We start from the raw sequence: 23,481 nt of genomic DNA on the forward strand, positions 1-23,481 counted from the left end.
ATTTATTTCTTTTCCATTTCTTTTTCTATGAATTAATAAATAAACTCAATTGGGAAATTGAAAGGCAGAAAACAAAACCCAGATCGATCTAGATATCCAACTTCAAACGCAGAAAAAAAAAATTAAAAGCAATCCAAAAATATATACCCTATCTATATCAACTCACTATTTTCCTTACCTATTCATCATCCAATTTCAAAAATTTAGAAAACAAATTTATATAAACAAATAAAATCTCAAATCCATAAATATATAAAACCCAGAAATTACAAACAAGCCAATAAATTTCAGATTCAAACTTGTTGCATTCAAACCAATTCTTTACAACTACACAGACTATACTCAGATTTATACACAAATAAATAGCAACATTTCATCAAGCTCCCTCATTGAAACCAAAAAAAAAAAAATACAATATGGTCTTCTCCTCATTTCAGATTTCTCCTGCACAAATCCAGTATGGTTGCTTCTCCTCATTGTTCAATATTCTATTTACAGAAGAAAATATGGCCAAAAAAAAAAAAATCAAACAACCAATACCTCTATAATCTTCTATTTAGCCAAACCCATATCCAAATCTGGTCTTTTTGTGGTAGATCTCGACTTCTCGCAAGAGGAGCTTGGGGATGTCGATTCCGCCATTGAATCCGGCAAGGAGACAAGAGAGGGAGAACTTGAGCAGAGGGAACTCGAGCTTCATGGTGACGGTGGATCAAGGAATAGCTTTGTGGTCCACCATTGAAACCGACGAGAGAGATCCACCATTGAAACCGACGAGAGAGAGATTATGGTCCACCATTGAGACCGACGAGAGAGAGATTGTGGTCCACCATTGAAACCGATGAGAGAGAGATGATGTTGAGCTTGGGACTATTGACGCCGAGAGAACTCCATCGGCCGGCGACGAGGGAGAGAGGCTGCACTGCAGCTTGCCTGAGAAGAAGGAGAATGGAAGAGAGAGAATGTGAACAAGAAAGGGCGTGGGAGGAGTTATTTTGGGAAGAGATGTTAGGGTTTTCTTTTTTTTTTTTTTCTTTTTTATTTAAGTTATTTTAATATTAATTTTTTAAAATAAATTTCAAATTTCAATGAATTTCTTAAATAATAAATAAAAATTAAAAGACATGGACCTATTAGTGACTGACACGTAGATGTCGACCTGTCAGTTAACGACGAGGTACCTACGGAAGTTCCACACTAGTGACGAAAGGTATTTTTACCGCCAAAAATACGACTTTGGTATTTATCTGCTACTCGGGATAAAATTTAGGTATTTATGCCGCAAATTACTCTTTTTTTTTTATTTTTAGTCACAAATTTTTTTATTGTGACTAAAAATAAGATTGTTTATAGTGAAAAAATATTACAGAATTATGTTCTTTTAATTCATAAAAATAAAAATTTTATTAAACCGATAAATTAACTGTTAAGTTTCATTAATAAAACGTGGACAAAAAACTCCAAAAAAAAAAAAAAAAAAAAGACGTAATAGATTTGGTTAGTGCATTAATTCCTAAAACATAAAATGTCACAAAACCAACAACACTAGCCACAACTAATATTAAATGAGAAACATCATTAACATAATAGAACTAATTAACATAACATTTTTGACTTTAAGTATTATTAATCCAAGAAATAGCAGACTCCACCTTAAGCACACTATAACTACTTAATAATATAATACTTATAAATAGATAAGTGTATATAATTTGAATACAGCTAATAATTCTGAAAATTATAACAGTAGTACAAATTTAATTATTATATGAACCCTAGATTTTCGGCAATTATTATATATAATATGGACAAAAATATCACTATATAACTCACCTTCACCTAAAGCCATAAATTTTAGTTGAAATGAAATATCAATAATAATAGTAAATATATAATTAATGTACCTACCATATATATATATATTAATTCATCATAAAATAAAAATTAACAATTAATAAGAATTTTTTCATTATATATTTCAAAACATTTTTTTTTCATTAATGGAAATACACGGGGTAACTTAAATCATAACCCAAATTTATATAGTAACTACCAAAGCAATTAACAATGTAACTTAAACTGTAAAAAAAATATATATATATAAAGTAATTTTCTATTAAAAATCTAAATTAAGGTCTATAATAAATAAACAAATAAAAAAGTGTAGATCTATATAAAATTACGAAAATAAAGAAGATATTTTTTGCCCTAAATGATGATCTTTTAAGAGGTTTGTCATTTGATTTTTTTTTAAAAAAAAAATTTCTCCAAGACAATAAAATTGTTGCAAATATCACTTTAATTATACTTTGCTTATTTTTTAAAAATAATTTATTAACGTAACATACGTTAATCTAATAAAATTCAAGAGTGGTCATAGCTATAGTAGTTTCACACTTCTCCTCACGAAAAAATCTCAAGTTTGACCCATCCCCAAAGTCAGAAAAAAAATATTGGATCCAAGAGTCCAAAATATATATACACATAAATATACATAACAATAAGAACGATTAATGGAATACATATTATTATGATCTGTATTAAAACTCCTAAATTTAGCTTGATGATGAATGTATCAATGAATGAATTTCTTGAGGCCAAGAGAGGTTTACGGCAAGGAGATCCAATGTCCCTGTTATTATTTGTGCTTGGTATGAAATATTTATTAAGAATATCATGGAGAAACTGGGAATGAAGGATGGTATTAAGTTCCATGAAAGGTGTACATAGAGGGTTAAAAATAAACCATTAATTTATGCTTTGCGAATAATGTAATTCTATTTATTATTGAGGATTTTAAGTTCATATGTTACAACGGTTGAAACTTTTTTCACAGACCTCCGGGTTACAACCCAGTGAGGCAAAATCAATTATCTATTGTTGTGGCATGGACCAACAAGAAATACAGCAAGTGCTTGATGTGTCTGGTTTTGTCAAGAACAATATTATGCCATTCAAGTATCTAGGAATTCCTATTTGTGCGAAAATATTATCCCAAGCTGAATGTGATAGCCTTATAGAAAATATGGTTGCCCAAATCAGAATATGGAGTTCATGCCATTAATCATATACAAGTCGAGTACCTGTGATCAATTTTATTTTAATATCCATTCATTATTATTGGGCATGGACAATGCTACTCCCTAGGAGGGTATTGCGACAAATAAATGCAATATGTCAATTTTTCCTCTAGAAAGGAATGACTCGATTTTAGTGGTCCCAAGTTAGTTGCTTGGAATGATGTAACGTCCCCGCTTTAAGTCTCTATTGGGTCTTTACACCCATAGAATAATAGCTCTTATACACGAGTACGTCACTTTGGTTGCTTCATGGAATGATGACTGACCCTACAAACCAACACGAGTGTTTCCAACATATGCTATGTCATCACTCGCACGCTTCCTTGGAAAACTTCCTAGGAGGTTACCCATCCTGAAATTACTCTAGGTCAAGCACGCTTAACAATGGAGTTCTTTCGTGATAGGCTACCGAAAAACAAGATGCACCTTGTTGATATAGGTAGTACCAATCAATCAATTTAAGCTCTCTTCATCTGTGTAGTCCCATACCTATACAGCCTCAAAATCATCACACTTAACCTTCCCCGGGCGATGTGAGATTGCACAGCTTACCCGATGTTTTCCCTTACGGATCACGGGACTACTGACTGTCACAATCACCCCTTACAGGGTCCCACGTCCTCGTCGACCACACTTCTGGCTGGGTTAAGGCTCTGATACCATTGGCAACACCCCTGCTTCAAGCCTCTATTGGGCCCTTATACCCACAGAATTAGGTCAAGTGTGATGATTCCGAAGCTGTGTAGGTATGGGACAATGTATAACACTATTGTCTTAAAACTTATTTCCCTTTATTTCTAAGTACTAAGAGAACTCTCTAAGAAATATCTTTGTAAATTATCAAGTCTTGTATTTTCTAGCAAGTGCTTGCTAATAGAAAACTAGGTTACATACATGAACACAGTAGGCACCTATATATTTAATGTTTAGAATCTCACACTTTTAAAATTGAAAACACCCTACACTACACATCCATCGCTATTATCATCTAATTCGGTGTAAATAGACTTAACTTAGTAATTTTGAGGTTATGTGAGTTGTTACAAAGCATCGCAAACATTAAAAAACGTTCATGCACAAAGCTGAAAAACAAAATAGTAATTGGTTACTAATTACCAAATTTTTTAGCTTTTATCAATTGCCCTCCAAAGCATTTTAAATCACTCTCACTTAATTTTATATCACTTATATTTATAAAGAGTAATTTGCGGCATAAATACCTAAGTTTAACTCCCAGTTGTAAATAAATACTTAAATTTAATTTTTGGCAGTAATAATACCTAAGTTATAAATTTGAAACTTTTGTAGGTACCTGACTATTAAGTATTAAGTAAATTGCCATGTGGCAATTTCTGATTGGTCCAAGTCATATAGTTTTCATTTTTTTAAAAAAAAATAATTTAAATATACTAATAAGAAAATGACATGTGGATAATGACTTAATATTTAACTGTCAGGTACCCTACAGAGTTATAAAAATATAATTTAAGTATTATTAACGCTAAAAATTAAATTTAGGTATTTATTTATAAATGGGAGTTAAACTTAAATATTTATACCGTAAATTACTCTATTGCGTAAATAATAAAAATAAATCTCAAACAACTATTTTTCATTAGAGTTTTTTCAAAAAATGAAGCTACTTATGTAATCTTTCTTTACACACTAAATTAGTAAAAATGTAAAAATTACTAAATATAAACTCCACTTTAACTCAAATGTTACAAATAATTATTTTGTTTCATAATATTTTAAACTATATTATTATATCATTTGATATATAAATAATATACAAAGTATAGTATGGACTGCTTTTTGACTTCGGTAGTCTCAAATCATCAAATCTTTGATTATAATTCCAAAAATAATAATAATGTTAAAAATCTAATATAAATATATTTATATATTAACAACAACAAGAACAACAAACAGTTTTGAAAGAATAAACAATAATATATATGTTGAAAAAATCTAGTTGCCACAATATCTATATGTTTTAAGCTTTGGAATTAGGGTTTCGAGAATAATAGTGTACATTTCCCATAAGGCCAAACATGTCTTAATTTGAACAAAGATTACATGTATGCACACTCATATATGGTAGTCCCAATATCAATATGTTTAAGCTTTGAAATTAGGGTTTTGAGAATAATAGTACCTCTAAATAGTGCTAAGTATCATTGGTAACTAATTAACTAATTATATAATTTGCTTAACAAAGCCTGATTTGTTAGTAATATTAATGCAATTAAGTATTGAGTCCTAAATAAAGTTATTAAATAACTTTTAATGAATATCGCTAACAAATAGCTTTAGAAATGAAAAAATGCTAAAAAGCACCAGTAGTGCTTAGCACTCTTCTATATATCAATAGCTATTAGCTAGTCTAATTAAGTATCGGGTCTCATAGAGTTTAATATAATAACTTTTAGAGAGTATTGCTAGCCAATCGGAATGCGACATGTCAAGAGTTGCTAAGCACCACTGATGCTTAATAATAATGCTCTTAGAAATTCTCCAAAACAAAATACCTTTGTCATCTACTTTGGAAAAATGAGCTATTTTTAATTTTGATTTATATTCCATTTAATTTATGAGACATGCTAAAAAAAATCTTATTGGTCCTTAGCACTTTCCTCGGTCATACGATTATTGCTATAATTAAATATTATCGAGTTCTATATATATAACTTAAGAAAATAACTTTTAAAATATCATTAACTAATCATAAAGCGTTACTTATAAAAAATATTGAGCACTAATAATATCTAATAACAATGCTCATAATTTATGTCTCAATCTTAGTAATGTCGGCTAATTGATTCTATATTATTCAATATTATTCCTTGAAATTAATTATTATTATTATTATTATAATAACTAAGTGTGTAGAAAGATACCCTTTGCATTATAATAACTAATAATAAAAACTAAAAAATAAATTAAAAGAAAAGATTGCACTAGAAAAGCTCAAGTCGCTATATTATTGGTATCTTCCAAGAATTGAAATAATATAATATAGAGATCAATATCGCTATCATGGTAGTTACTATATACTTTTATATGTATATAAATATATTTATATATATACATATTCTTTTATAGATTCAAAGAACCTATGTATTGAGATGGGAAATAAAATAATTAATTATCAAAATAAATAAATAAAAACAATGTAATCTCTATTTATTGTTATTTAAAATATTTGCTAAAATATGAAAGAGAAATTTGATATTATATGCTAAAAATTAATTTATCCATTAAAAATATGCTAGCATATTTTGCATCATATAAAATATACTTACACCATTTTTCTCATCTAATTTTATCCTTAAATAAATAAAAACCAAACATCCATCTCTCTCTCATATCTCTCTGCTCTCTCTCTAGGATACTCACACACACACACTCTACCAGTCAGACGACCCATCACCGGAGCTAGTGTTGTTCGGCTGCCTTATATTTCAAAAAAATTTCTTTCATTTTTTGTGTTTTTTCTTCTGATTTACCAGTTTTTTGAGATATTTTGTGATATTTAGCGATGTACTTGCAATGATAGAACAAATCTAAGGTCAGGGATGAAATTTAGTGATGATTTGCGATATTTAGCGATGATATTCGCGATGTGTTTCACAATATTGTGAATTTGAGACATTTAGATGTTTTCACGATTTGCAATATTTCGCGACATCGTCAAAAGCCAGAAAAAAATGCAGAAAACAAGTATTGTTGTGAATCGGAGACATTTAGAGATGTTTCATGATTTCGCAATGTTTCGCGATATCGTCAAAAACTAGAAAAAAATACAGAAAACAAGCGCTAGATGGATCAAAAACTAGAAAAAAATGTGGTGGTCGTGGGTTGTCTTGGGTGCTTCTCGTGGGTCGTCAGGGTCTTGTCGGTCGTGGGTCGTCTTGGTCGTGGGTTGTGGGTAGTCTTGGTCCTGGGCGAAGGAATTTGGTCGTGGGTCGTCTTGGTCGGTCGGAGCTCGTGAACAGTCGGGGCTGGGAATAACAAAGAGAGGGGGGGGGGGGGGGGGGGGGGAGTTAGACAGAGAGAGTGGGAGAAGAGAATTTTTGAATTGTAAGGGTAATTTTAGGTTTTAGGGTGTTTGAAGAATATTTAAAATATTTGCTTAAAGGTGGAATATTAAAAGAATAGTGTAAATTTTTAAGTATGTTTTAACAAATTTTGCTTATGAAATATTGTTCTTAACTAGGAGACCATACATAATGTCTTTGTTTTGTCTATGTATAAATATGTATATATGCAAAAAGTATATATATTTAATTAAACACTAATAATATGTTATTTTTGTATGGTAGAGATTTTTTTTTTTACATTATATATATAAAAAAATTTATATCTTATATAATTTTGAATAAATTATAATGTTAAAAACATAAATTTTTTTGAGACAGTGCATGTTATTATTATATCTTATAGGAAATAATTTTTTTTATTACTATAGCTAGGTTTAATTTAATGTTCTTAGGTTTTAAAAAGGGATTAGTTTAGAAATACACAAAATTACAAAATATAGTTGTATGAAATTAAATTTAAATATTTTTATGGTTTTTAAGATTTTATTTACAGCAAATACGGTCTTTTGATGTTTTTATGTTATTTTTATGTTATAATTTTGTTGTTTTGCTGTTAGTTTTTTTTATTTATATATTATTTTTAAGTTGTTGGAATGTTATTTTTTTTATTATTTTTTGTGTTATTTTTATAGCACATCATAAAAATATAACAGAAAATATTTGAATGTAAAATTGTAAAAAAATTAACAAAAATAGTACTTTATGTAAGTTTCTCTTTTAAAAATGGGAATAAACCATTGAATAGATCCTAAAGCCCAAAAATCACTTATATATCAATCCTTTCTTTACATATTATAATAAAGCCCATTAAGGCAAGGGATATTTTTATAAATACCAAAAATTGATAAAAGTTTACAAAAATATGGATCCATAGCTTTTTTTCCAATATATTTATCGATTATAAAATTTGTCTTTTTCAAAAATATGGACGGTTGTTTTACCATTATTTTTACGTTCTGGCTACATAAAAGTGTCATTTTAGATATTTTTTTTAAATAGGGGAATTACCTCATATACTATTTTTTTATTTTTTTTTTATTTTTACGGTTTGAGTTGCTCTAATAGTTGTTCCGATAGTTTCCATGTGAGTTGAGATTTAAGTTGCTCTGTTAGTTGTTATGTAAATTTCTATAAAAATTCAAAAAAAAAAAAAAAAAAAAAACTATTATAAAGTGTAAAAATAATAAAAAAAAATCCTTTTAATAATAATAAAAAAATAATTAGATTTATTAAATGAAAAGATAATAATAAAAAATAAATGGACCATGTATTAACACAATAGTTCTTTTTTTTTCTTGGCCAAGTATATCACAAAATTGTTATTTATTTGCATTGGATATTATCAAACTACTTTTTCTTTTTGAAAGATTATCAAACTACTTTATCTCACCTTAACAAGATGTATTTGTCTTATCTTATTATATTTCATCTTCTTATTATGGTGTCAAGATATGAATTTAAAAAAGAAAAAAAAGGTAAAGAAAAACAAGGCTTATTAGCATAACAGAAACATTCCTAAATTAGTAAGTAATAATATTGTATACCTACAAAAATTATTCTTTAGTCGAATGTGTTATTTTACTAATATGGGGCTCGTTTGGAACGCCGTATTAGATGGGAAATTTACATTATATACTAACTTTTTTTATTTTTTTACAAAAATACTGCCAGGCGGTATTTTTTACTTTTTTACTGTGTTTTTTTATAAGTTTCATACTGCAGTATACTGTGTCAAGTTTTCACTGGTGTTCTACTGGTGTTGTACTAGTGTCCTACTGTTGTTTTGAGTTGTTCTGCTTTGTGTTTTACTGGTGTTTTATAAAAACACGGTATTTTTGAAAAAAAATTCGTGTAATAGTATTTTTGTAAAAGTTAACTCAAATTCCAGTATTTTTGTAAATTTCCCTATTAGATCGTATTGTATTGTATTGTATTATATTTTATTTAATATTTTTATATAAATCTATATGTGGTATTAATTTTGATGGATACCTAAATATATAATATTTTAGTATAAATTAAAGTTTAATATAGTATTATAAAAATATGATATATAATCCAATTGAGTATAATACGACCTAATACGACGTACAAAAACGAGCCCATAGAGATAACTAAATTGATATATTTGTAGATCTATAAAGTAGTTTTGGGTGAAGCCCAAAATTCAATAAAAACTCAACCAAATGAAGCCCAAAATTCAATAGAAATCCAACTAAATGATAAGGCCAAATTCAATTACAAAAATCCACGCCCAAAATCGATAATAACCCGATTAAATTTAAGGGATTATTTCACAAAAACATAAAAACAACAAAAAAATTACAAAAATACGGTTTTATAGAATTTTTAATATTTTTACGATTTTTTTTATTTTATTTACAGAAAATACGGTCTTTTTATGTTGTAATCTTGTTAATTTGTTGTTGATTTTTTGTTATATGTATCTTATTTTTTGTTGTTATTTTGATGTTATTTTCATGTTACTTTTATGTAGTTTTCTTGTTGATTTTATGTTGTTTTCGTGTTATTTTTTGAAAAACTGTAAAAATGTAGAAAAAATATTCTTTAAACGTAAAAATATAAATATTTTATAAAAAATAGTACCTTATGTAATTATTCTTAAATTCAAAGGATTATTAAAGGTTGCGGACTTTTGTATGCTTTCTTTTTTTTTGGAAAAAAATTATTAAAAATATGGCTGTTTTTTTTTCTTAAAGAAAATATATTTTACGGAAAAAAAAAAAAACTAAAATTATGGGAAAACAATTTAGGGTAACTAGTTACCTTATACTATTTTTCTCATATTTTTTATTTTTATTTTTTTTTTAATTTTTCATATAAAATATGTATTCTTTTATTAGAAAAGTCATATTTTTATAGACATTCCATAAAAAGCTCATGAAATGTGTAATTTCCATTTCTTCTTCTAATGTTAAATAATTATAAGTACATGTGTCTGATCATTTTGTTTTTCTTTTTAGGTAATTTATTATTATTAGAATGTTCCTGACACATAAATAATTAATCCTTTCATAGTATAAGACCATTTTCAATGAAAAATCTAAAGTTTGTACTAAATTTAATACAAAAAAAATGAGTTTATCCTATATTTAGTTTGATTGTGCTCTAATACACAAGATATAAAATAAGAAAAAAATAAAGGATTTTTACGTCACATATTGATTTTTCCCACTTTTTTTTCCTGTGGGGCGGATTTTTTTTTTTTTTAAAATACTGTATATTTTTTATACTGTGTACTGTGTTAAGTTTTCACTGTTATTTTTTAGTTGTTCCACTGCTATTTTGAATTGTATTGTTTTGTTATTTTACAGTTGTTTATAAAAAAAAAGTAGTATTTTTGTAAAAATTTCCGTGTGACAGTAAAATTATAAACTTTTGCTCAAAATCTAGTATTTTTGTAGAAACTCCAAAAATGATTATTTATATTGATGATTATTTATATTGATGATTATTTAATATTTTATTGAGAGTATATAATTTTTATTCTTTTATTATTTAAATAATTGTAATATAGTAAATAAAGAATGTAAAATTTTGTAAAAGTAAATCATAATAATTAGTAGCATTATAGTAAATAAAAAATTAATATTTATTGTGGGCTAAATTTAACACAAGATATAACATTGTACCAATTCGGTATAATTTTTAGTATATGCTAAATTTAGTACACTTTTTAAAATATTATTAGAACAATAGTTTTTTTAAGTGTGATAAAATATATATAGCAATACAATGAAGACACCCTTTCCCATTTGGTTTAAGCAATAGAGAAGTAATTAATAAAACAAAATTGGTAAGTAATAATATTTTATTTTATATATATTAATTATAGTACAACTCAACTCTCAATTACAACACATTCATGATTGCATAAAACACCATTTTTGCATCACGTAAATTATTTATTCACTTACAAAGAATAAAATATGGACAAAAACTATACCTTAATTTTTTTATTTTAATAAGGACCCTTCTTTTTAGTTTTGAGTGCTTACCGGAGGAGACTTTCCCTTCTTAGATTTTGGAGTCTTTGTAGGAGCCTTAGTACTTTTGGGAGGGTTAAAAGCTCCACAATTTTTTCTGATCTCACCAGCATTTCCTACAAGAACTTCGATCTTTCCCATTTTAACCATAGCATTTGCAAAACTCCTAGAGAATTGTAATGGATTCAAAGCCAAATTAGAAACCAAACGAAAAGAAGTAGAGTCTGTCGCCAGCTCCTGATCAATCTTCAGAACCCCTCTCTTTAAACGTATTTGATTGTAGAACTCGTTATCAAAAACATTACTAGTATTTTGATCCAAAAACGTCTTTGGATTATTACCATTTGCGCAAACACCTCTCAACTTGGTAACTAGCTTAGGATCCATGGTGGGATCGAATTTACCTGTCCCTTGAAAGTTTGAAAGCCGGCTAGAAAAGAAATTACAATGAGCGAATCCAACTGTGTGTGCACCAAGAAGAACCACCATTTCTTTTAGGGTTAGCCCTTTGGCTATGAAGGATTGGGCAGCCGAGGTGACAGATTGGCTTGAACCAGGCAAGTTGACATCATTAGGGTTTGAGACAAGTCCATCTCTCCTACCCGTTGGAACAAAGTAGTTTGGTCCGCCAGCAAGAACAACTGAGTCTCTAGTGGCTAGGGTTATAATGTCTGCACATGAGACTGTAGACGGGCATACAGCTTCGAGCCTTCTCTTAGCCTCATCGATTATCTCATACCCTCTTACGGTCAAGTTTGGCCCTGCTGTTTTTTCTGAGGGTTTACTCGATGTGGAATTAATTAGTATAGATGCATCACAACCCTAAATAATACATAAATATCATAAATGTGTTAATTTACATTTATACATATTATCACAAGTAAAAGGTTGATTTCATTTATTAATTAATAATATCGTGTTTAATTTATTACCACTAGTTATAATAAGATCTGATCGATCTCTAAGAGACATATAGAAAATAATTAAATAAAATAATAATATATATCTCTAATTAAGACAGTGTACGTACACATTATTGCCTTTTAATTATCTTTTTGGTATATATATTAATATTTATTGTTCATGCATGCATGTTCCTAATTAATTAGTACTATATTAAAAAAAATTAATTAGAACAAATTGATCAAAGACTTTGCTAATTTTATCTCTTTTTATATAAAAATTATTAGTATTTTATTTTCTCTAACAAAAACAAGAGGATCTTTTATATATGAATAAGAAAAACTATCACTGAATATAGTTGAACTTTAAGTCAATACTAATTGATATATATATATATATGATATTTTAATTGTGTATTTATATAAATGTGTCCAAAGACACTACTATATATATAAAAGACAGATACTTAATACTTAATTATCCTAATTAATTAATTAAGTATATATACTGACAATTGACAGTAAATTATTTCAAACGGCTACATGTGAAGAAGGTTAATTATATATATATTTGAATATCTCGAAACAAGCTTAAAATTAGGGTTCACTTAATGATAAATCTTCCACTAAAATTATATCAAATATAAGTTTAGTTTTACATTCTAATTACCCAGAATTCCCTATATATATTTATATATATCGAACAATAAGCTCAAGATACAAACTATTAGGAGGCTATAGATTGAAATCTATGCAAACACTGAGTTTTAAATATAATTGAAATTAGAGAAATGCTAAAAGACAGTACTAGTGATACTTAGCATTTTTCTCAGTGTTTACTATTGGTGCAATTAAGTATCGTGTTGCATATAATTTAAGGTAATAATTTTTAGAGAATATCTCTAATCGATTGTAATGAGAAAGAGATATTATTACCTTAACAAAGCAATCGTGGAAGTGCATACGAAGTAAGGCAGCAGTAATGGAAGAGTCTTTGGCAAATCTTTCTTTAACAACTTGTTTAATAATGTTATCACCATTAGGGCAACTACTTTTGTAGAAATTATTAATTAATTGACCAAAAACACAACAAGGACTAATAACAAGAACAACAAAGCTCAAAATCACTACACAATTAATCTTCATCATATATATATATTTATGTATAGGCTAATAATAAGCTATGTAATTCATCAAATGTTGTGAGCTCATGTATATATAGTGAAAGATTTTAGGGTTTGAAAATGGGGTCAAGTAAAAAAAAAGTCAAAGAAACAATACAAAATGGCTAGCTATAATAATATTATATATAGTATTATTATTATGGACACATTCGAACGTGGTTTATGAGAATATATATAAGTTTGGATAAATTCATGCATGTGATTTCACTTATTTATTAATAATTGTTAGGTACATATATGATTAAAAAAATTATTTGAATTATTGAAATTAATTCATCCAATTCAAAATGAAGTGAAAAGATGCTTTCTTTTTATTTATTTTTTTAAAAAAATAATAAAATTGAGAAGAATAATTAAGTGATCATAATAGTATTTGGATGTTTTGTTAAGTTGTAATATATGTGCTCAATTATGTTGTTTGGTTTATATAATATAATTATATTAAATTGTCTATTATACATATGAAATATTTGTCATGATATAATTCATAATATATCCGGCCATGGTTTTAACTTTTACTCCATAAAAATATATATCATTGAACCTATAATATATGTCACCTTATGGGAAATTTGTAAGAATTAAAAAAAAAACAATTGGAAAAAATATTTACTAAAATATTCTTTTACCCGTTTAGTACGTGCATTGCATTACATTGTATTGTATTGTATTATATTGTATTGGATTGTATTGTATTAGTATTATTTAATACAATAATATATTCCGGATATTGACTTATACTAATAAATTCTGTAAAGTTATAATATATTTTTAATACACTCGATCTTAACACCAACTACAGGTAAGGTCTTGGGTCTAGGTCTGGAGTTTGGGGGTCTGGGTCTGGATTCGGTTCTGGGTCCGGATCCGACTTCGGAGTCCAGATCTAAATCTGGGTTTGACTCAAATTGGTTTTGGAGTGTATTTTTTGATAGAATAATGATTGTGACACTAATTAGTTACATATATATTCTATTCACAATAATATATAATAATGAATCATACAATTAAAAGTGATATGATTTCACTTAAAATTATATATGACGTAACTAAATAAATACATTCACAAAATAATAAAAATAAATTGTTACCATTTAGTAACAACTGTTTAGTCACAATATAATTTTTTAAATTTTAACATATACATTAATACCACTTTTAATCGCTATAAAAAAAATTACATGACCCTAAAAACTATTATTTAGTTATAAATTATTTCTGATTTAACTTATTTGTTATACTAAAAACACATTTGATTATAATAAATTTTAAATTTTGTGACTAATTAATACTTTTAGCGCACGAATGCTCTTATGAAATTACTCATACTAGTAAATATTAGTACATATAGCATAATTTTAAAATGCGGCCCAAAATCCCTCAATTTTCTCTTTCTCGTCATTTGGTTTATTAATTAATAATAACATTATAAAAAAGAGTAATAATTTTTAGTCACAACATAAATTTTTGTGATTAAATATGACTTTTAATCACAATAAAAAATTACTTGTGATAAAACATAGTATATAGATACAAATTGTCACTAATTTAGTTTTAGTCACAATTTTTTTATGGGGATAATTTTAATCACAATTTAGTTACAACAAAATATTGTAATTTTTGTGACTAATAATGTTAGCAATTATTTTTAGTCACAATATAAATTTTTTTATAGTTTAAGTAAAACAAGAGTTATTAGTAGTATATATAAATGGCTCATTTTTATGTATAGTAATAATCATGTTGTTATCAATACAACTCAATTACATCAATGATACATTTACTTGTTGTATAAAACACAATATTTTTTTGGCAAAACACGAAAAAGAAAAATAAAAGACCAAAATCAATGTTAAATATTTGAGGAGTTTTCTTATTTTGAGAGCTTAATTGGCCGAAGGAGACTAATATTCTCTTCTTAGAGCTTAGAGAGTGGACTTTAGTCTTAGACTTTATATACTTAATCAATTACTCCTTTATGAACCCTTACTCTTGGGAGGGTTGAAAGCTCCACACTTCTTCCTAATCTCACCAGCTTTTCCCACAAGAACTTCAATTTTGCCCATCTTAATCATAGCATTTGCGAAACTTTGAGAGAATTGAAACCGATTCTTAGCCAAAGTTGAAACCAAACGCGAAGAAGTAGAGTCTGAAGCAAGTTCTTGGTCAATCTTTAGAACCCCTCTCTTCAAACGTATTTGACGGTAGAACTCGTTATCGAAAACGTTACTTGTGTTTTGATCCAAAAATGTCTTTGGGTTATTGTTTTTCGCGCAAACACCTCTCAACTTGGACACCAACTTAGGATCCATGGTGGGATCAGGCTTACCGGTCCCTTGAAAGTTTGAAAGTCGGCTAGAGAAGAAGTTGCAATGGGCGAATCCAACTGTGTGAGCACCAAGAAGAACCACCATTTCATTTAGGGTTAGCCCTTTCGCTTTGAAAGATTGAAAAGCTGATGTAACAGACTGGCTTGGACCAGGCAAGTTGACATTATTAGGGTTTGAGACAAGTCCGTCTCTTCTTCCTGTTGGAACAGCATAGTTTGGTCCACCAGCAAGAACGACTGAGTCTCGAGTGGCTACGGTAATAATGTCAGCACATGAGACTTTTGAAGGGCATGCAGCTTCAAGCCTTCTCTTGGCCTCATCGATTATCTCATACCCTCGTACAGTTTGGTTTGGTCCTGCTGTTTTTTCTGAGGGTCTTTTCGATGTTGAGTTGATTAGTATGGATGCATCACAACCCTGAAAAAAAAAAAACAAATGAGTGAATAATTTAATTAAGCATAACTATATATGTAAATATAAATACATTTATCTTAGATAAAAAAAATTATCCTAATTATAGTTTATTTTTATAATTCATGTCGACGTCATGATGTAAAAGAAAATTACATCTCGAAAAATATAAAATCTACCTACAAATAGTGTTTAAAAACAATCGAGAGTGAGAGCTAGAAAATGTTCTTACTCTAACAAAGCAATCGTGGAAATGCAAACGAAGTAAGCCTGCAGTAATGGAACGGTCTTTTGCAAATCGTTCTCTCACAACTTGTTTAATAATCTGTTCGGCTTTAGGGCAACTATTTTTGTAGAAATTTTGAGTTAGTTGACCAAAAACACAAGGACTAAGAACAAGAAAGCTCAAAAGAATCACAAGAGAATGAATCTTCATCGTGATTATTATGAAGAAACTATAAAATTGTATGTATTAATTAGGGTTTTAATTGTGTTTGGCTAATGAATGTTGTGAAGATTGCTTATATATAAGAGCTAAGAGTTGGGGTCACGTAAAAAAGTCAAAGAATTAGACAATAATATAGAGACGACGTCGTAAGCACATTCGAACGTGGTATCATATAAATTCATGCATTGCACTTATTGATTAATAATTAATTAGGTGGATATAAATATATGATTAATAAATTAAATTAATTAATTATTGAATTAAGAGAGATGGCTTTCAATATATAAGAGAGATATTCCAATGTTTTGCTAATTTAGAATACATATGTACACTTATGTTGTTTGGCTTATAAAAGAATATTTACTGAAATATTCTTTTATATAAAAAAAAAAAAAAATATGAGGCGGGGCCGGCCGGACAATACGAGAGAAAAGTGGTACTGGTTGCTAGGTTTAGCCCGTGTACCACTTAAGCCTCGCATGAGGAGATGATTATGGAGACGTGGCAGCAAATAACTTGATACTGGAATGGACACTACCGAAAAAAAAATTACTTTTAGTGATAATTTTTTAGTCACATCATAAATTTTTTGTAATTTTTACTTACAACAAAAAGTTACTTGAAATTAAAACACAATATTTAGATACAATTTGTCACTAATTTAGTTTTAGTCATAAGTTGTGACTAAAAACATATTTACTCACAATAAATTGTGATTTTTGTGACTAATACATCTAACCCTGAAGTTTTTTTGATGATGTAAGAATGATGATTTATAATTAGTCACATTTTTTTTATACTTTTAGTTATAAGTTTTGTTGTGACTAAAAGTAAATTTTTTTGTAGTGAAGATTACCTGTGCCTTGGAAGTTTGGACGTTGATTAAAGAAGAAGTTGAAGTGACTAAATTCAACTATGTATGCGCCCAGAAGAAGCACCATTTCGTTTAAGGGTTACAGATTAGCCAGACCAACCAAGTTGACATTGTTAAGGTTTGAGATAATCGAAGTGGGAGCATGTGGCTGTAGGGTTATAATGTCTACATTAGGGGTACACGCGGGTCAAGAAATTGGCGGGGAGTACTTTACTTGTCTTCATCCCGGTTAAAAATTTAAATTCTCATCCCTGTTTATTCCCATCGGGAATAGAGCGAGAAATCCCTTAATAGGGGCGGGACAAGGCGGATAGAATCCCCTAATTAAAAAAAATAAAGTTAATAACAAAAATTTGAATATATAAAAATTAAAATATTACACATTAATTATTATTTAATAAACTAATTATTATCTAAAACACAACTTAAAATCCTTAAAAAGTATACTAATATACTAAAAAATTACAAACATAAATTTTAATATTTAAAATATTATTAGAAATATAAAATAAAATACTAAACGGATTCTCGTAGGGGTGAGGAGTGTTATCCCTTCCACCGTTTAACATTCGAAGATAAAAAATCATCCTCGTACCCCTGCCCCATTCTCCATTAGAAGAATAAATAAAAGTTGTCTTGGATGTAAGTATTTCACCTTCTCCATTAGTATGAGGTATTTTGCGAAAGTGCCCAAAAACAAAACTGTGAGAGCTTAGGCCCAAAGCGGACAATATCATATTAATAGGAGAATCAAGGTGAGATAGCAGCCCGGCAAGATGGAAGAACGAGACCCAACAAGTGGCATCAGAGCCAAAGGTTTATGAGCGCGAAGATAGTAGGTTGTATTTGCAATGTGTGGGAGAAGCCCTCAATGTGATGGCCTCGTGATTGAAGATCTATATGGCTTATATCAAAAGTCTATCTAATATTGAGATAGTCAGGTGACGTGTCCTGCTGATGATCACGGCGGTACAAGATGGAGATTGGTGTTAGGACCTGTGTCGAAAGTCTTCCTGACAATGGTCAGTCGACGAGTTCCGATGGTGATAGCAGCGGCATAAGGTGGTTTCGCTAGAGGCAGGCCCGGCCCTGGGCATAGGCGGGCTAGGCCTGTGCCTAGGGCCCACCTATCCCAGGGGCCCAAAAAAAATTATTTACCTTTTAAAATTATATCATTTTTTTACTGATTTTGAAAAATATCATATTTTTTTCTAAATAAGGGCTCAAAATATTTTTTTTTCTATGGCCCACTAAAAGTCAGGGCCGGCCCTGGCTAGAGGAGAGAGCGACGAGTATGTGGTCATTAGTTTGAGGGAAGGATTGCTGGGGTATCAATCCAAGTCTCACATTGGATTAATAGAAAAGAGTTGTCTTAGATATCACTACAAAAAAATTTACTTTTAGTCACAACAAAATTTGTGGCCTAAAGTAAAAAAATTGTGACTAATTATAAATTATCATTCCTATATGTTGCAACTAAAAGGTTCGTGGTTAAAAGTATTAGTCACAAAAATTACAATTTGTTGTGACTAAATGTGTTTTTAGTCACAATACTTGTTGTGACTAAAACTAAATTAGTGACAACTTGTATCTAAAGACTATGTTTTAGTCACAAGTAAATTTTTGTTGTCACTAAAAGTAATAATTTTTTGTAGTGTATAAGTGTTTTACCTTTTCCGTTAGCACGAGGCCTTTTGGAGAAGTGCCTAAAAACAAAACTGTGCGAGCTTAGGTCCAAAACGGGTAGCAGCCCGACAAGGTGGAAGAACAGTAGGCCCAACAATAATGATATTAATGATCATTTTAATCAATATTCATTACTAATTATACGATATTATCTGTAATAAAGAAACATATAATAACAATAATAATTCAAAGATATACATTATAATATATTTGTATTATTATAACAATTTGAAACACTTTCTTCTCTCTCTTAATAATTATATTATTTATTATTTATTTTTCCCGACAGAAACAAGAGGATTGACATTTATAAAATCTTAAATATTATTTTTAATCAGATTTAAAATCTTAATATGTAGTTTTTATTTTTTTTTTTTGAGAAAATACATAGATTTAATATACAGTTGACTGTTGCTAAAAAAATATATATATAATTGATACAAAGCATAAAGAATTAGCAAGTTGCCCCTTAACTAATTAATTTATAATACTTCTTAATAAAAACCATATTGATATTATAATTGACCATATTGATATATTTATATATGTGTGTGTTAAACATAATTAAGCTAGATAATAATCCAGATTCCAGACCATTTTTTTTAAAATAAGAGATTAGTGTATACGTACTAGTGACATTGACCAGTAAATTCAAACTGTACTAGATATAATTTTTTATTTTTAAAAATAATAATGTACATATATATAAATATATATATAAAAAAGAAGGGCACGTTGTATTTACACAAAGTATAATTCAATTTTTTTAGAATGTGCCAAAAATGGATAAAAAGAATTTATTTCACGCGGGTATAAAATTTTCAAAACAAAATGCCGAATACTCTCGATTAGTTACCATACTAATATTTATGCTTGCTGAGAATTCTTTTTTATATCAATGAAATTTATTACTTATAAAAATAATTATGAACACGACGGTTATTATAATACTAATAGGGAAATTCTACAATACACCCCTTTAAAATAGATATATTGATGCACCCTTAGCTGTTTTAGCACCCGAAATAATTTTTTAGTCAAATTTTTTCTTATGGTCATGTACGTTATAGTTATTTAAGACATCCTGCAAAATTTTAAGAAATTTAGAAAAATTTAACACGCCGAAAATTATGTTCAAACAGTATATTGTACGCGTGACTATTTTATTTTATACGCGTGTAAAATAGACTGTTTGAACATTATTTTCTATATTGTAAATTATTCCGAATTTTTCAAAATTTTGTAGGATATCTTAAATAGCTATAACGTACATGAATATGAAAAAAAATTAGACTAAAAATTTTTTCTGGATGCCGAAACAAGTTAAGGGTGCATCAGTACACTCCTTTTAAGGGGGTGTATTGTAGAATCACCCCTAATTTTTTATACGGTGCAAAAATAGATTGGTTAATTAATTTGAAACTTACTAAATCTGTAATATATGTACTAATTTCTCTTGAAATTTGTTAATTAATTATATTTTTTCTCAAAAATTGGTGGAAAATGTTTTTTTTTTTTTTGAAGAAGGTGGAAAATGTTAAATAATAATAATCTACATTGGCATATAATATCTAGTAAAATAATATAATTTCTCTATACCTAACAAAATAAAAATTTACGATTATATATATTGATATTGTATATTAATTATTACAATTTAGTTACTTTGCAATAATTATTATATTAATTTTATTCGAATCCTAATTAACTTCATAATTTGGAAAGAACTATTTGTATATGTTTTTGGGTTTACTCAATTGTTTTGGTTGATGAGATCGGTACATATATATAATGTATAATAATTTATTTTAATTTTTTTTAAAAAAAAGTGATTAATTTAGGATAAAGAAGAAAATGTTAGACTTTTTATTTGGGTTTACATTAACTTTTATTGGTTTTAATAAAATTTGGGTTGATTAGATAGTTCTTTGCTGTGTTAGCCCATATTGTTGGTGATACTTGTTAATGGCTTAGCATCTGTGTGCAAAGTCTAGGTGAAGCAGAAGTGTGAGCTTTTCTAGTTGACTGAAGCCTTTGATGAGCAGGCCCAGTCCAACTATGGTTATGTAGCTAAGTCCCCTCCCTAACTCTATAAATACATATTGTCTCATCACAATTGTATACTTATGATAATCAGATAAAAAACTGCTTCTGATTTAGAGATCTAGGGAGGAAGACTTAGTTGATAGTATTGCACTATCAAATTGAAGTAATTGCTATGGATCGAATTAAAGTAATTCCTATGGATCAATCAGGTACGTATTATTATTGTGTTCTATGTTATATACAAATTGATCTTGAGTTTACTATTAATTTTTCTAATAGAAAAGGGTCAGGAGAAAAAACAAAGAAATTAACAATAAAAAATGACTAATTAATTAATTAATATATGGAGGAACATTCGAACGTGGTTTAATGAAGAATAATAAGTTGGGACAAATTCATGCATGTGATATATGTATCGTACGTACTTTTTAATAATTAGATCGCATGATAAAAACAAATTAAATAAATTAATCATTGAATTATTGAAAATATTCCTCCAAGCCAAAACAAATATATAATGAAGAGGTATATATGATTTTGATCAATTAGAAATAATGAAGAATGAAATTACTTAATAGTGATTTGCATATATATGCCATTTGAGTATGGCCTTTTGGTACATTGTAGGATGAAATTAATTACTTAATTTTTGTAATGTATTATTTTTTTTTTTCAATGACATGCTAACAAAATCACTTATTATATTGCGTGCAGCTCTTGTTATTCTTCTGATCGTATAGTTTGAGAGTAAAATATGTCTTCTAAATTGCGTTTTATACTGTATAATGAAAGACTTTTTTCTATCTAAAATATTATTTATTCTATATATATGTGTTGCATCAGACTAATTTTATCTTGTTAATAAAGTACTATTTCTATTCAAATATTGTTATAATTCAACAACACATTAATTCAACATGAACAACACCAATTCAAAACAACAAACATCATAAAAGAATGAAACTTAAAACAAGAAATTAAGAACAGATTTTTATCCAGGTTCGGCCAAAAACAATGCCTACTTTCCTGCTACCCCCTTTGGTATTCATTCCATTCATTTGGTTCAGAGTTACAATCAACACCAAGTTAGATACACAGCCTCAAAGTTTGTACAAGAGACAACCCGATTCTCTCACTCAAGCACTCCAAGAAACTCGACTTGGACAGTGCCTTACTTCAACTTTCCACTCTGTTTTTCACTCTCCAATCAGATCACTCACTCTCTGATTTTCTCTCTCTATCTCTTAATGAGTTCACATGCCTTTATATATAGGCTTACAAGATGAAAAAACAGAACAACTAACTAACCTAACTACCCGAACAGTGAGGACTGTGAACATAACAGAAAAAACTAACTTCTCCAACAAACTTGGAGCTTGACAAAAGTCAACCTGTTTACTTGCTTGGATTACAAAAAACCTACATATTCCACCTTAATCCAAACACAGTAAACAAGATGAGAAAGACCATAGGGGGTATACCAGTCAACTCAGGTAGAAGTTATGTTAAGCAAATCCAAGCAATGCTTGAATTTGCTAACAGATAAGACCTTGGTGCCTGCATCTGCAGGGTTTTCTTCACTGGGAATCTTTTCCAGTTCAACTTCTCCTTCTTCTACCTTGTCTCTGATCCAAAACAATCTAACATCGATGTGTTTTGACCTCTCATGGTAGACTGGATTCTTGCAAAGATGAATTGCAGACTGGCTGTCTGAAAATACAGTCACTTTTCTAGGCTTCATTTGAATTTCACTCAAAATTCATTTTAGCCATACTGCCTCCTTGAAGGCTTCAGTAGTGGCCATGAACTCAGCTTCAGTTGTTGATAAGGCTACTACTGGTTGGAGCTGAACTTTCCAACTGATGCAGCATTCATTTAATTGAAAGCAGTAGCTGGTTATAGACTTTCTAGTGTCTCTGTTGCTGGCATAGTCAGCATCAACAAAACCTTCTAGTTTCATCTTAGAACCAGTTTTGTTGAACTTTAAACCATAGCTTGCAGTGCCTTTTAGATATCTCAATAGCCACTTTAGTCCTTTCCAATGCTCTTCTCTAGGATTGGACATGAATCTACTTAAAACACTCACTGCATAGGCTATATCTGGCCTCGTGCTTATCATGGTGTACATGACACTACCAATAGCTTCAGCATATGGCACCTCTTTCATTTCTTTTTGTTCTTTGTCAGTCTTAGGAGACTGATCAGTAGATAGAATGAAATGGCCAGCAAGAGGTACATTAACCTCTTTAGAGTCTGACATTTTAAATTTCTGCATTAATTTTTCAATGTAGGGACTTTGAGACAGTGTTAGTTTCTTGTTCTTCTTGTCTCTTGTGATGTCAATGCCAAGTATTCTTCTTGCTGGTCCCAAATCTTTCATATCAAACTCCCCATGAAGTACTTCCTTTAG

The 23,481-nt window shown here is 28.9% G+C and overlaps 2 protein-coding genes across 2 annotated transcripts; both read right to left on the reverse strand.

Moving 5' to 3' along the window:
* Nucleotides 1–10,888: 10,888 nt before the first annotated feature.
* Nucleotides 10,889–13,421, reverse strand: LOC115724058 (peroxidase 44). The gene is made up of 2 exons (XM_030653515.2): nucleotides 13,029–13,421; nucleotides 10,889–12,012 (listed from the first exon to the last, which is right to left on the reverse strand). The coding sequence occupies exons 1-2, from the start codon at nucleotides 13,239–13,241 to the stop codon at nucleotides 11,185–11,187; spliced, it is 1,041 nt and encodes a 346-aa protein (XP_030509375.2). The 5' UTR covers nucleotides 13,242–13,421; the 3' UTR covers nucleotides 10,889–11,184.
* A 1,549-nt stretch (nucleotides 13,422–14,970) lies between these two features.
* Nucleotides 14,971–16,758, reverse strand: LOC115724017 (peroxidase 44). The gene is made up of 2 exons (XM_030653473.2): nucleotides 16,250–16,758; nucleotides 14,971–16,023 (listed from the first exon to the last, which is right to left on the reverse strand). Exons 1-2 carry the CDS (start codon nucleotides 16,451–16,453, stop codon nucleotides 15,253–15,255), a joined length of 975 nt encoding a protein of 324 aa, XP_030509333.1. The 5' UTR covers nucleotides 16,454–16,758; the 3' UTR covers nucleotides 14,971–15,252.
* Nucleotides 16,759–23,481: the final 6,723 nt, after the last annotated feature.

The sequence above is a fragment of the Cannabis sativa genome, chromosome 9 (assembly GCF_029168945.1).
Source record: "Cannabis sativa cultivar Pink pepper isolate KNU-18-1 chromosome 9, ASM2916894v1, whole genome shotgun sequence".
Classification (NCBI taxonomy): Eukaryota; Viridiplantae; Streptophyta; class Magnoliopsida; order Rosales; family Cannabaceae; genus Cannabis; species Cannabis sativa.